This window comes from Thunnus thynnus, chromosome 3 (assembly GCF_963924715.1).
Source record: "Thunnus thynnus chromosome 3, fThuThy2.1, whole genome shotgun sequence".
NCBI lineage: Eukaryota > Metazoa > Chordata > Actinopteri > Scombriformes > Scombridae > Thunnus > Thunnus thynnus.
Window position 1 is genome coordinate 24,612,761 of NC_089519.1, and position 16,610 is coordinate 24,629,370.

Sequence of the window (16,610 nt, forward strand, 5' to 3'; positions counted from 1 at the left end):
CCCTGCTTTGCAAGAATTCATGGAATGCACATTATCATAAATTTGGCCCAACTTCTGTTTGTCCTTTTTTCCCGACACACTCACCAATCTGATGGGAACAGAGACCAGTACAGCCTTTTTGTCTGGTTAGTGTAGACCATCTTTGGCCATCTGTGTGCTCCTAGTAGCCCTGTTCTATGTCCAGTACAGACTACAACTACTCTCTGGAAATAGAAAGCAGCCTTATGACACAAACTATTTTTACTGCCTGGAGTCATTAGCTCAACAGTTGAAACATGAGAAACAATGTATAGCATATATATGAGACAGATTATTCTAGATTTAAAATGAGTCTATATCATATCAATGTAAACGTGAAACAGGTCCTGATTCATCACGACTGAAAGAAAGAAAAAAAAACAACATGGTGATGTGTACAGTTAGCCTTGCCAAATAGTTGAGGACTTTCTGTCATCTGCATTTAATAATAGCTGCACTTGAAACTGTTCAACTTGGCACAGCGACAAATAGCACAAAGGATAATTTTACAACTCAACAGAATCATATTCCAAAAGAATACATAACTCAGAATCTGTTCCTGAGTTTCAAACAGGAAAACCAAGTCTGCATGAGAACCAGTTTTCTTCAGTCACTCCACAGATTGGCTGGCACATAGGACAGTAAACAGCTGCACCAGGCGAAAAGAAAAAAAAAAGGGACACATCTGTTTACAAAATGCTCTATGTCAGCCTTGACCTACCTATTCAATCCAACAATCTCACTCTCTTCTCTCTTGTTCCACAAAGGCAACAAATTACATTAAAAGGAGGATACAATAATGTAATTATTGGGGGTGGGGGCAGGGGTGCATAATCTGTTTATGGCATTACTCATAGGGCAAACAACAATGCAGACTTGGTCACAATAAAAGACATGACAGTGACATATTTAAATCACTGTTACCATGTTAAAACACTTTAACTTTCTGAAAATTTCAGTAACTTCATTATAATGTACCAGCATGAACACAAATAAATCCTTCAACAAATAATATAATCACAGCTTGTTGAACATTTATACCCCATGGCCAATTTCCAAATGAGTCCTCCTGCATTATGTCCTCCTTCATTAACTTTCAACTGGAAAACTATGTCAAATTTCACAAATAAAGATACTCTCAAAATGTGGTTTCAGTGTGACCTTTGGGTTTTTAAACATAGACCAAAGTTTACCCGACAGTACAGCTCTTGAAACGGAGCTAATAAGACCTGCAGCTAAACAATTGTTTTCACAAGATTTTGAAATTGTAAATGCTTGTATGCTTGTATAAACAATGGTGTATTGAGCTTTGAAAAGCAGCCCCGTTGCTGACAAATCTGCATGGAAGTATCCAGTTTACATAGAGCGATGATCTACCGTAAGTGAGTGAAAGCTAAGACAAAGGCTGGACCTGATTTGAGGTCAGTTGATGATAGTTTTGTGCTTCCAAACTATCTGTATTGTACTATACAAATACACATATCTACCATATTCTACCTGATGCTCCTTGTAATTGCCTGACTGAGATCTGCTATATCAAAAAATATATACAAAAGCTGTTGATGTGCTCACAAAAATCAACAGGGCATTGTGTAGCAGCTAGTATTATTAGCAGTCTTCATCACTGGAGGGAGTTAGTTGTGAGTTGGGGGGGGGGGGACATGGTAGCCACATGACCAAGGCTGGTGATAGGAAGAACTGCAAGACAGTGAACTGGTGACGACATGGCGACAAAGACAGCAGGCAACCAAAGAAGGGAAAAGACACCAAAGTTAGTATTGTGGGATTCCACAATACTACTGTTAAGACCACAGAAAGACAATGAGATATCTAAAATAGATCAGTCCAGCTGACTGGTTTTTACTGGATGGCCCCTTTGGCTGGTTTAAGTGATGTGTTGTTTATGTTTTCTCAAAACTACTGTCACATAAATTGATGGATAAACAGATACAATGACCAAACGGTGAGAAAAAGAGATAGGTCTGACAAATTTCCTGCCATCTATCACTAATATGTGGCTGCCAAACACTAGTTAGATATTCACTATGTGCCACAAAAATGCAATGCACTGCCAATTTTCAGAGGGGTTGCTCTTATTGGCTGTTTTGTTTTTGTGGTTGTGTTTTTCTCTGTGATGCAATGACATGTTTTCAGGCTAACTACGCTCTATAAATAACCAGAAGAAAATGGAGACCAGCCCCAATCATGTTCACTTCTACTGTGTTTTGAAACAAAGACCAAAACACCAGTTTGGTTTACAAAGGATATGAACTGCAGAATTTAAAAAAAAAAAGTCAATGTGTACCATTTCTTGAGAATTAATCAGTTGTAAATATCATGAAATCTACTGATTTTTACCACATGTTTGTCCAAGTCCTTACAGCCCAACTTGGTTAGGATGAAACTGATACGCCTATGTATAACACAATGACGAGATTCTGTGTCTGGGACAAAAGTGGACCGGTAAGGATAACTATTGTAGTAGCACAGATATTAATATTTAATGATTATTTGTTTGTAATGGACATTGAATAATTAATGGCCCATGCAATCCATTTGAAGCTGTGGTGGATCACACAACGGTAGCCTGCTCGCTTCAAATGGAGTGCTGCGTCGTTATGGCGGTCAGGACATGGTCCAGTAATTTTTCTTTGTTAGCCTAAGAGGCTAATGCTGCACAAGTACCCCTCTGTTGCATCCCGTTTGGGCTGCTTGTTTGTTTGTTTCTTCAAGAATGTGGGGAGGGGGTTTTACAGAAAGTGAGTGCTTGTTCTTTGTTCCACTTGCTAAGCAGATTTAATGAATCCTCTACTTAATCAAAGAGCTATGCCTTTGTTTTCGTTTGACTGCGCTGCCACATTTATTGCGTACATATTTCTCTTCAACAGTTTGCAAGTGACAATTGTTTCCAGTCGGCCACAGGCAGAGAAAAATGACTTATGGTTACTGTGGTGTCTACTGTAAATGTATTTTCTCCCAGCTGAGAGGATTCGGGACCAGCGTGGAGCATGTCCTCAGTCTCCCTTTCCAGCCATCAGAGGTGGACCTTCAGGGTTCAATATTTTCCTTCTTCCGGCCTACTCTGCAGCCTTATGCTCCTGCACTGAAGCCCTATTAAGGCCTGGACAAAGTGTACAACAAAATCCTAATCTGTTTCCAGTGGGTACATGCCAGTGTACTGCAGGGATTATAATGGCTAAGAGCAGAGAAAATGAGCCAAATTAGGTAGGGCAATATGATCAAAAATGAACATCACAATAATTTTACAAACTTAGCTCTATAGCTGACAATAAAAATTCAAAATTTTAAATCTAAATGTAGGGCTTCTTGATAACATTAAGTCTGCATATGATCTACCAAAAGATCATGTTTTAATATACTAAACATAAATGTTAGTCCTATTCCTTGCGCTAAATGAAGATGGAGAATAAACGCAAGATGAACTGGAAGCATGTGACTCAATGATGACTAGGTGGTGTAGTATTTAGGGGACAGCTCTTGAAAACATACATTGACAAAATTAGGTTGGTTGGCCACCCCTAACGTATCATAAATTATGGAAATATATATATTGTCACATGCACACTGTCACACAGATGCTGAAAATGACCTTGCAATCTTATCCCTAGATTTCCTCAAGTCCCTGTGATAACACACTGCAGATGTCGTGAAGATACCAGTCTTCAGGCTTTGAGAAGGCTTTTACAAGTGGACCTTGACAGAAATTCACCGATTGAAAGGTAAGACAAATGAAAGAGGAAAAGGCAAACCAGATGGAAAATGCAGTGTCGATGAAATGGAAAACCACTGAGGATACAGTTATGACAAACTATGGCTGGGAAAAGTCCTACAAAAGCAATTGTGGTTAGATAGTTTCACGCTGCCTCTAAATGAGACATTAATAGCCGGGAAGTGCTCTTACTCAGAAAATTCACAATGAATTAATCCACAATGAAGGTTGTATGTATATACTGCATATATGCTGTATATTAAATGCTGATTGAGTTGTTTAAGAGGCAAAATAAAAACTACCCACTTCAATACATCACTCGCATATGGCAGAAAGTAAACTGTCATTAAACTAAAACAATGACCCTCTGTTATGGCTGTTTGCATTGAAAGTTAGACTTTTTTTTTTTTTTTTTTTTAATTACAGTAATTTAATTTTGCCACTGCTTGTGTAAGCACTAAAATGCACACACTTTCTAATGTGTAAAAATTAATTAATTGCATTGCAAATTAGAATCAGATGATGAGATAAAAAGTATTTAATGTCTTGATGCATGATGGTAATTTACATTGGCTGCTGTCACAAGACAGCTATAAAGTTCACTTTTCATATTTTATAATACAGTCTACAATATTAGTATAATATGATTACAACATAACTGTAATAATATAGTTTTAACTGGTGTGGTCACTGGTCAGATATACACAACCAGTCTCTGTATTTAGTCTGTGTGATAGATGTGGATTCACGGGTTGTTTTGGAGGACCAGACAGAGGCAGAGTTGTGGCTCTTTGCTCGGATTAAAATAAGTATCTGGTCAGAGTCACTGATGCAAGTGGACCTACTGCACTGACTGTAGTAAGGATGAGTTCTGGTAGCCTGTTCCACACCAACATACCTCTTATCAAACCTTTCGTCTTTTCTCACTCTTTTGCATTAGCAATGAGCAATGGAATACATATAGGATTCTCATTTTTAGCTGACCATTGCATTCACTGGTTAAAATGACAGACAGCATATTAGATAGCTAATTAAGGTAAATTCTGTAACAGCGGAAATAAAAAGTCTGGCTGTTCTCTAGTTAATGTGATCTAGCCCATCACCTCACATCAACTGAAGAATCTCTCACTTAAACTTTGATTCATGTCACATCAGCTTGTTATTTTGTTATTGGTAAATGTTGAAAGGTAAACCTGATAAGATTCAATCGGGGATTTGTATTCCATTAGTTGATTCGATACTGGATTTTAATTCGATAATATGCTATCAAACCCAATCCCTAAACACAGTCAGCTGATCTATACAGAAAATTAAAAAAACTTCAACTCCAGACAGTATTAAGTAAAACATGTAGAGCTGGTGATTGTCAAACTAACTTCAGCCTGCTGTTTTAACTGGCAGCGCTGCTGGTGTTGCTGTTGGACGTAGTCACAACGTCAGGTCACACAATATGGTAAATGTTGTGATATGACACATTGAGAGTCATACTGGTATTGTCATGAACAGTGTGATATGGCACACCCCTAATTGTCAGGGCTGCACAGACAGCAGGTCTGCTGAACTGCTTTCACCTTTGAGCTCCGCCAATCAGCAGCAGAGGCTAGGGGGCAAAGTTTACCCTCTCTGGTTAATCTGGTAAGCAGGGGCCCTAGCTTCTAGTCTACTCCTGCTTAGTCTGGAGATGGGGCTTACAATAGAGAGCTAAAGGTGTTGGCATGTTCAGGCTATTGTACTGTGTTCAAGTCTATTCTATTTGTTTACGTTTTTATTCTGTCATTGATTCAACTTGCCACCAGATGTTCTATAGAGTGCCACACCTTGTTTCAAAGCTATAGCTGTGATCCTGAGAAAGAAATGTTTGGTTTTCTCATGACATCATTTTACTTGATTATCTGAGAAGATCACAAGTCAATAGAAAACAATAATCCACAGCTAATCCTGTGCAAAAAGCAGATGAAAGCATCTTCTACTCTAACAGCTAAACTAAAACATAATATAATTAAGTAATATAAAGTTACATCTATGCCATAATGCCATGTTTGGAATTTAGCCTGGCGTAACTCAATTCCTTTGCAACGAGACGTCCTTTTAACTATGTTTTTCAAGATGAATTATATTAATTAAATAACATTACTGCTTGTATGTTTTGTGAGACAACCAATCACAACATCTATTCAACTCTATATCACTAAATACTGATTAGACACGACAAAAGGTGATTCAAACTGTGACGTGAATGTGTTGTGTCATCTGTTTAAATAAGATATAAAACTGCTGGCCAATATACGTAGAAGCTCGAGTTCCATCAGGTTAGAAATTCAATCAGGTTGGAAACAGTTCAACTACTAGAACTACTACTACTACTGTAGTCTGATTACGGGAAAAAAACACAAATTGATGGATATTAGAGTTTGGGAGAGGGTAACCAAAAACAGACACTAAAATTTAAGGATGGCCATTCAAATGATGTTATCAATTCTGATTCCATCATTGATTATGACTATCAATCTGATCCTTAATCAATTCTTTTATAAGTTCATCTTTGATAAAAAAAAAAAAAAAAGTTTAGTTGGAACAAGTGCATAAAAGATTTATTACTTATTTAGTCTAACTGCTCAATCTCTGTCAGCAAAACTATCATTTTCCAGAAAAGGACATGACATTAATATAAGTGACCACAAAACTGTGGAAGCCTATAGAGGACTATATTAAATTGATAATGTAAACTTGAAAATGAAAATGTAATTCCACAATAGCATTATAATTATCCACATATGTATGTGTTATTTAAGTAAAAATGAAAATAAAAATGCAGTAAACCGATTTGCATTTTCATTTTCACATACTCGTATGGGTGTTCTATGACCATATTAAAATGAAAATGGAAAAGCTGTTTGACATTTAAAAGGTGCAGTGTTAGTTGCATCTAGCAGAATGGACTTGGCAGAAATGGAATATAATATTCATAAGTATGTCAGTATTTCCCCTAGGTTGACTGCGTTGGAGCGGCCGGGGGGGGGGAGCATTTGAAAAACTCAAGACAGAGACTCATCGGCTAGACATTTCTCCATTCTCTGTTAAACAGCGGCTGAGATTGACACTACAATGAGAATTGCTGGTCCACCTTAAAAGTCAGTCCACCTTAAGTGAGCCTGGTCAAGTTAAGCTAACGCGTTGTTGCTAACTTCGGGGTTAACCCCCTTCGATAGGTGAGTATTTTCTTTGTCTTGAGGAGCTGCAGCATTTATAAACTGACAAACAGTCTGTACTGTACATTTACTGCCATATTGACGACTTACTGCTAAACTTTTCCTCTGCTCCACTCGCGTTTACGTCATGTTTCTGCCGCTCGCCCTCTGCATACTACTCTGCGCAACTACACACGCACATTTACACACACATACCCACACACACACACGCACTGCTTTATTCCTTAACGGAGCTACGCTACTCTTGTACCTTTCACGTAAATGTCCTTTGAAGAACGAAGAGAGGGAGGATGACTAGAGAAAATCCACAAAAACGTAGGGTGTTATTGTGCTCGCACAGTAGTGAAAATCATGAGTAGTTCGTTTATATTAATGATTGTCTGAAATTTTAGCAGTGGCGCTCATAATTTACATAATCCTACACACTGCACCTTTAATTTTCAAAGTTATACCCTGCTGTACAGTTGACAATATTCAAATGTTAATTCAAATTTGAAAATTAAAATGCAATATAAACAATGTAATCTGATTTCCCATTACACCAGAAGAGTGTGGTGACATGTAAATGTAAATGCAATAGACTGTGGGCGCCGTTACGCTTATTGCATTTGAATATTGTCCACTGTAGTGAAGTCCAGTCAATCTTATTTATATAGCACCAAATTACATCAGAAGTTATCTCAGGGCACTTTTCATATGGAGCAGGTCTGAGCCTTGAGGCCATGAGCAAGCATTTAATGACAGCGACAAGGAAAAACTCCCCTTTAACGGGAAGAAACCTCGAGCAGAACTAGGCTCTAGGTGGGCAGCCATCTGCCTTGAACTGTTGGCTTGAGAGAAAAGAGGGAGATGGAGAGGGAAGAGAGAGACACAGAGAAGCACAACAACAACAACAATAATAACAATAACAAGAATAATAATAATAGAAATATGACTAATAATAATATTACTAATAATAGCAGGTTTGGGTGTAAAGCAGGACCACAGCAGCATGGGGTCCGCAGCCACTGTCCATGGAAGCCCATGATCCATAACCAGACAGTACGCAGGTTAAGTCTTTGAAAATGAAATGTCAAATGCCCTCTTCATTTTTGTTTTCAAATTGTTAGATAATTGCATTTTAATTTTAATTGTGACATAAATATTCTTGCATAAATGGAAAATCAGGTTGCATTGTTTATATTGCATTTTAATTTTCTAATTTGAATTAACATTTGAATATTGTCCACTGTACAGCCGGGTTCAACTTTGAAAATTAAATGTCAAACAGCTTTTCCATTTTCATTTTAATATGGTCATAGAACGCCCATACAAGAATGTTAAAATGCAAATGCAAATTGGATTATTGCATTTTCATTTTCATTTTTACTCAAATAACACAAACATACGTGGAAAATTATAACGCTATTGTGGAATTACATTTTCAAGTTAACAGTATCATTTTAATATAGTCCCCTATAGGCTTCCATACAAAGTAACATTTTTCTGAGTGTACAATAAATCAATATTGTTGTTAATATCAATCATCAATCCTGACATTATTTAAAATAAATGACACTGGATGAGGATTTTTTTGGTGTGTTGGTAAAATATCTGTTTTTCATATTAATATTCTTTTTCACAGGCAAATGGGACAGTTGCGGACAAAATATTACAATAATTATCACAGTATTCTGATATCTATATGTGATGGTGACATTATTTTAGATTTAACTTGCAACATATCTACGGGCCTTTTCACACCTGAAAGTCCCAACCAATTTCATGTTTTCGTTACACTGTATACATTTGATGCGGTTAGTTTTGGTTTCACACTGCAATTATGCAACCGCACTAAAGAACTTTACATGACATACCTATGTCCTGCCATCATCACCTACATGGGCTGTGTCTCCCTATACTTGACATTGATTGGTTTGTAGACGGGCACCTGTCTGACATTGGTATGTTGTCAATTCGGCAGGTAGCCTTCTATTACTGTTTGAATTAATGGAGAAAACTGAATAAACAAACTAATTTTGTTGCTCCTATAATAAAATTATTATGGCATTAATGCTGCCACAGTTTCTTTATCTTCAGGTGGCATTGCTCTTATGTCCTCTCATATCCTCTCTCTCTCATCCTCTCCGAAAATACTTGGAAAGTGTCGGCATTTTTATGAGTTTTATCTAGTTGACTTTTTATAATATCGTCACACCATATTTCAGTGAAATGCTTCCTCCTCTCCCCATGTGCTACCACAGCTTTTTCCGCTTCTTATGATAGCCTGCCAGAACTTCCTGTAATTGGTCTGAAATTCTGAACCATCCAAAAAATGTTTTCACACTAGAAACGAACCAAACTATGGTTCAGTTTGATCTGAACCAAGACCACCTCTTTTCATTGGAGCAGGATTCAGGTGTTTGGTCTGGATCATGGTCCGGAGGAGGCTTCACACCTGTAATTTTGGTTCGGATCAAACTGAAAAGTCCAAAAATCCAGACTAAACAAGGTAGGTGTGAAAGCGCCTTGAAATCCAGTCAAGTGGTGGAAGAGGAACAAAAATGGTGTTCCTGTCCAGCAGAACTCCATGAAAAAAGACAAAATCTGAAGGGTTGTATACATTTTTTCATGAGAATCCTGAAGTTCTGTTCCACTGTAAATATGTGACACAGGTGAGTGTAATTATTTGGCTAGTCTGATTAAAAAAAACAATAATGGTGCTCTTGGTCCCAAGACACATTACTAAATACCACTGATTTAGCCTATGTGACAGTAGCATGAAGAAAGAACCACAGAACTACGGCTGATATTCAAAACTGTATCATGAGATCTACACCAAACACAACGCGTATTTTAACCAAACTTTATAACTACACACAACCCCGTGCAAGTGCTTCAATTAAGAAATATGGTACTGGTCTCAAAAGTTTCAAACAATACATTGTCTTAATGCTAACATTTTAGCATATACCACTGTACAAAGGCCTATAGGCCATTAGCAGTGTAAGCTAACAAGTAAGCTGACGAATCTGATTCACTAAATGCTGTCATCCAAGGAAGTAAAGTTAAAAAAAGGTTGATTTACCACAAGTGCTTGCTCACCCTGACACGCACAGTAACAATCTGTGTTATTTGCAGATGTTTGTTAAATTATTGAATTAAATCCATTATTTTAATATTTTCTTTATTTAATCTTAATAAGAAAAATGGATGGATGAGTTTCTCCTTAGAAGACGTCTTGACAATGGTCCTTTTTAATGCAACAATGAAAACAGATTTATCAAATGAAATAAATCACCATATTATTCAAATACCAAAACAATTCTTAGATTCAGCCTTAACGTTATCCTACTAATCCTCCTCAGCTTAAAACCAGAATGCTTCATTACCAGCTGTGTGGTTTCTATTTTAAAAAAAGAGCCACCTTCTACTTTTTCTACAACTACTTTGGGCATCAACAACAGCTGGTGTTGAGTTGCAAAATAAGTAACTTTTGAACAATTTGTCATCCGCCAAAAAAAGGACAGTCAGCACTTCAACAGATTACACATCCTCATGTGACCAAACACTATGACATTTCACGGGGAGGGGAACCCTGCCCTAACCACCTACTTTTCTGTTTTTTAATATTATTGTTGTATATTTTATAATTTCAATATGTGATTTTACTTTTGCTTGACACGATATTTGGAGTAAAAGAAAATACATAATCATCATATATGTAATATCAAGCAGATGTTTTAAATGGAATTATAAAGAACAATAGTGATAGAGAAAGCTATAATTATTAGTTGAGGAAAGTAATTTGGGTGACTTATGCAGATCACAAAATCTTGTGGCTCCATTGTATTCAGGACAATTAAAGCTACTGTTAGTGGGAAAAGCTGGATTTCTCCCTATTCAACAGCTGAGCAGCAGTAAAAGAAAAATGCAAGCCTACAGAAAAACCTTTTCTCTTTTCTTTTTGTAATGTCTGTACCAGATTTGGTAAGACCTAATCTTACTTTGCATGTATTTCAGTACCTGTTATGATAAACCTGTTAAATCTGGTCAGAAATAGAAGAAGGGTAGTGGTGGTGGTGGTGGTGGTACAGGTTGCTAAATCAAATCACCAAAAGTAGGAAGTGGTTGCCAATGTTTCCTTTGTTTAACTTACAGGCATGTGATAGATGGTCATTAATTCACAAAACAATAATTCTCAACGATAAAAAGCTACAAGAACAAGTGACCGTGGTTAATGGTATAAATTATAAATACCAAAATGTAATTTGCCGATCAGCTGTAAACCGCTCGAATTCTTCCTCATAAAACCAGTATCACAGGACTTTCCCAGTGCACTCATAACCTACTGTGAGATGGCCTTTTGGATATTCTATGCTCCTGTGTCCAGAAAACAGTTATAAAACTGGAGCTGCTTGTTGCCACATCTCAGTGAGAACCATTAAGTCCTTTGCCAGCCTGCTGTTTACTCTATTGAGAAAGAGCAATTTTGGGTCATTAACGCTACCACTAGTTTTGACATTATCTCAAGTGAGGCAGGAGTGGGAAACACTCCAGCACAGTTACCAGCACCACTCCCACTTGTTGACATACTGTACATCTGGGCGACTTCACAGTACAGTTACCTTTGATACAACATTTAGTTAATTCTTCTCATAAATGTTAAATGAGGTGTCATTACTAGTAAGTGTTATGAAGCTGTGAGTGATAAACACTATGGCTGGGCAATATATCAATATTATGTCAATATCATGATATGAGACTAGATATCGTCTTTGATATTGGATATCGTAATATCATGATATGACATAAGTGTTGTCTTTTCCTAGTTTTAAAGGCTGCATTACAGTAAAGTGATGTAATTTTCTGAACTTACCAGACTGTTTTAGCTGTTGTGTGCCTTTACCCACTTAGTCATTATATCCACATTACTGATGATTATTTATTAAAAATCTCTGTGTAAGTATTTTGTGAAAACACCAATAGTCATCCCTACAATATTGTTGCAATATCGACAGACGTATTTAGTCAACAACATCGTGATATTACTTAAAGGTGGGAAGGTGTTCACAATTAGGCAGTGAACTGAGATTTTGAATTCCTCTTGACTAAATCTGACACCCTGCTGTTGTCAATGTGAGAAAGTCCTTTAAATAAATATCCTGCCTTTGTGGTTTGATTTTAGTTTAATTGCTTTCAAAAAAAACATCTCACTTGACCTGTGGTTTCTGCAAAAACATCCCTCCTCTCAAGTTGCGAGCCATGTAATTCAAACGTCAATAACAGAGATATCCACTGATCCACAAGGAAAGCGTGTCGACTTGACAGCTAAGATATGCTACTGAAGTTATTTGCTTTTACACCAACGTTGTCGTCAACTGTGACTTTTTTTTTCTTCTCTCCCCCAAGTGCTCAACAAATAAGCTGAAAGAATCGCACACAAAACAGCGACAATTTCACTAGCAGGGTGGAAAAATACATGGCTGAGAAAGAGAACTGGATTGTCCTCAGTAATGAAGCATCACTTCGAAAGCATGTCACGTTGTATGAAGTGTGTGAGAGGCATGATAGTGAAAATGTCAATAAACATTAGTAGTTGTAGTAGCCGTGACAAACTTCATTAAGCACATCTAACAACTCTGTATGACAGTATGAAATTTGCAGGAAAGGGGTCATCCTTTGAGGTATTACACAGTTGTTTGGTAAATCATTTAACCTTTGACAAAGGGAGCTCTAACTGTCACTGCACAAGCATTACCTACCAAGGTAATCAATATATTGTGTTATTAGCCCAAGACAATCAAATCCTCAGGGGTAAAAGCTGTGATGCTTGATTGCTGTGTGGTGGCATACAACAGCAGCAATTAAGACTGTATCAAAAGTCTCAAAACAACAGCCATGTGCCCAACTGGGCCCTTGAGCAAAACAACAACCATCCTACCCTTCTGATTCATGGTTAAGTTCTCTTACTGTAAAAGGCAGACTGAGCTCTGGGAAGTCATACACCGTTTCAGGTTCAGGAAAAAAAAAATGGCATAACTGATTTGTTGAAATGCACACAAGATGAGGCCTACACATGTCTGTCACTGCGCCCAACCGTGCAAATAAAAACGTCCAGGGAGAATACGGTATTATTTTGTGTAACAGATTACTTTATAACAGTGTAACAAATATGATATAAAGTGCACTTACGTAACGTCTCAACTTTTTCTCTGGAGGAGACTTTCTAAGCCAGCCCGAGCACACCACATCTCCCCCACTCATATCTGCTCCTTTCTTGCTCTCCCTGGAGTTTGAGCGGAGATTGGTGTTTGGCTTCGTTTTTGGGAGTGTCTCCTTGTACCTGGAAAAAAAAACACATTGACACAAAGCTCAAACGGTGAAGTTTAAAAAAAAGTTGAAGCGTGGTATTTTTGTGTTTCTGAGAACGATAAATACCGTCACTCCTTCGAAAGTCGCCTCACCGACAAGGCAGTTCTCTGAAATGCCCAGACCAGATTTTCCACGAGTTGTAGACAAATAAACGGGTATATCCTGAGCTTGGAGTGAATATAAACCTCCGCGGCGCCGCCTTTTGTACAAATATCAACGCCGACTTGTGTATTTTCTTCAAACTGGAACGCTGTGAGGGCAAAAAACAGGCGCAGGCAACTGAAAGTCGCTAAGTTTTTGTTGTTATATGTAACGCTTCATGCTAATTCCCGTCAAAGTGGAGCAATTCCCAGTTGGCGAGATCAGATGTAAATGTCCCACAGTGTACCGGTGCATAGTTTTCGTCTGTGCGCAAATTAAAACAATCTTCACCGTAAACACAGTGGTTCCGCCGAGCTTCCCTACCAGTTTACTCCCATGGTTCCTTAATTGTGATTGACAGGGTGGCTCCGTCTTTCCCTAAACTCACCCTCCTCTGGAACATGGCGGTGTCAAGCTCAACGGTCACAACAACACAACGACCGGAAATCTGGACGTTCTGCTTTCAAAATAGATCAACTGTCACGACCATCGTTTCAACGGCTGTCGGGCAACTTAAAGGACCAGTACGTAGGATTTAGTGGCATCTAGCGGGGAAGGTTGCAGATTGCAACCAACTGAATACTCCTCCCCCGCCCCTTACAAGCAAGTAGGAGAACCTACGGTGGCCACGAAAAACACAAAAGGCCCTCTCTAGAGCCAGTGTTTGGTTTGTCCATTCTTGGCTACTGCAGAAACATGGTGGTGCAACATGGCCGCCTCCATGGAATAGGACCCGCTCCCTGGGCTCATTCTAAGGTAACAAAAACACAATGATTCTTAGTTTCAGGTGATTATACACTAATTTAAACATACTCATGAAAATTGTATTACATTTCTGCCAAGTCTGTTCTGCTAGATGCCACTAAATTCTACACACTGCGCCCGTTATATAGTGCTAGCGGCTAAAAGTGACATTTTCAGTTAAGTTACATTTATAATATATAATAATATTATTAATAATATTTGGCAGCAGTAGCATGGTGTGACTTTTCCTCTAGGTGGGGCTACAGCCTTATTGTTTTTCCCAAAATGGTGAAGTCATGACCAACCCTACTCTGCCTCTGATTGGCTTACCCTGATATTTTTACCCTGACCCCAACCAATCTCACTCCTCATGCCTGAACCTAACCAACCCAACCAGCAAAGGCACTGAGTACTAGCCAATCAGAGGCAGAGTACGGCGGTTCATGACTTCACCATCCTGGGAATAAAAATTTGGTGTGTCATGCATTGTAGCGGAGAGCCAGCCCAATACGTCTATCTGCAGACTCACAGTATCTACATGACACACCCACTTTACTACATGAGACACCCACTTGGTTAGGTTTAGGCATGAGCAGTGAGATGCAGTGTGTGTCTTGTAGTAAAGTGGGTCTGTCATGTAGGTCTGCAAGACTGCGAGGGTTTACCATGTCGAGCCAGCTGCTGGTGGCTAGCGGCTAGGCTAGCAGTTTCTAAAAGTTTAAAAAAATATCTCACTTGCTTTCACTTTACAATTATCACCACAGTACCACAACGATCCGTGTATGTTTTGTCTGCCTTCAGGGGGTAAATGTTATCTAATAAGGAGGCAGCAATTGGGGCAGAAAATCACCCAATCTGGCAACATTTCTTGGGTGTAAAATTTTCCATCTCAGATCCAGTTACTAGGAAAAAGCCGAACATATCGCACATACCGCCGTCAGGCAGAGGAAAGTACGCCTTTTGGCACACAAACAAAGATTGTAGGCAGCGCTTTTTCATTAGTCATTGCATGTCTCTGTCATTATGTTTGATTTATGTAAGTAAGTGTAACAAATTAAGTTTACACACACACACACACACACACACACACACTCAAAACACAACAATAAAAAAAACATTTTTCATTAAAATATGTATTTCACAATTGGAATTGCAGGAGGGGCGGCCCCTCGGCATCCTTAATGGACCAGACGCCCCAGTTTGGCAGCCCTAACTACTCATGTGCTCAATCTTTCACGGAGAGTTACGGTCAATTACGCCATTTAGTAAAAGTGACCTTTTTATAAAGAGCGGGTGTATTTTTCATTAGAAGGTCACAGATTGTTCATTCAAAGTCATGTCAATATTCTTCTCACACCCCCCAACCTCCCCCTACCCCCCCACCCCCCACTTCATCGGGACATTTGTTTTGAAAGTTACCACCGGAAGTTGTATTGTTGTAATTCTGCGTGCTTTACTACTATTTGGAGGACGAAATGGGGAGGCGGCGGCGTGCAGGGAAAACTGTAGCGCTTCAACCATGGGACATGTAGTTCCAAAAAAAACGTTCATGTTCCGTCCCAAAAGACAACAAAAGACTGTAACACAGTTTGGTAGGTGAAATATGATGAAATAAGGCTGTATGCACCTCTGTGTGAATACAAAGAAGTGGCCTAAGACAGTTAAAGAAAAGACAAAGAGATGACCCACCTCTGTGCAAACCGAAAGGTCCCAACAAATCATTGCACGTGTAAACTACACTATCCATAATGCGTGTGTATTCCCATAAGAAAACGAGCCATAAAAATCATATACTGTTAATGTAAGGACAGTGTACTCAGTGACCCCTCATATATGTATTTGTACTATGTATTTACTATTATTTACTATGTTTATACTTTCTCTGGTAATACTATACATTTTTAATTATTTATCGAGAGTTTCACATGGCCTAAAATAGTATACTTATTATTTCAAGTATTCACATGACCACAAAATTACTTACTTAAAATATATTTGTGAGATCAATAATCACCTGGTAACCAAAATAGTTACCAGATGATTATTGTTTCGTTTGATCTGTATTCTAATATGCTACCAAAAACATGATTTATCAGTATTTTATATGCTACTATACAACAACACTACCACACTGATTAATTTTAAGGCCAATATTGATCTAGTTTACTATATCCGATCAATATACCGGACTCAGCAGAACATCTGTAACTGGTCTAATCAACCAGCAAAGACGTGTTTCCCGTGGATTTAGACTGGTATCTGAGGAATCTTATTGGAATGCCATTGTAATGGTAAACACTTCCCCCAAAGGATGTTCCCTGTTAGTCTATGATTAATGACTTTGCCATTGTACAGGCACATTACCTCTTTCAACAGCCTCCATATTGATGAAGAAATAGAGAGCAATTAAAGGC

General features: G+C 38.3%; 1 protein-coding gene across 6 annotated transcripts in view; it reads right to left on the reverse strand.

Annotated features, from left to right (window-relative positions):
* Positions 1–13,870, reverse strand: part of gab1 (GRB2-associated binding protein 1) — a 61,309-nt gene extending 47,439 nt beyond the window's left edge. For 2 of the 6 annotated variants that reach the window (XM_067584938.1, XM_067584935.1), the window contains exons 1-2: positions 13,378–13,869; positions 13,132–13,282 (exon numbers count right to left, since the gene is read on the reverse strand). In XM_067584938.1, coding sequence (XP_067441039.1) covers positions 13,132–13,203 — 72 coding nt within the window. In that variant the 5' untranslated portion in view covers positions 13,204–13,282; positions 13,378–13,869. Of the gene's footprint in view, positions 1–13,131; positions 13,283–13,377 lie in introns of all 6 variants that reach the window. The other 4 variants (XM_067584940.1, XM_067584937.1, XM_067584939.1 and 1 more) reach the window with 3 other exon arrangements.
* Between the last annotated feature and the right edge of the window lie 2,740 nt (positions 13,871–16,610).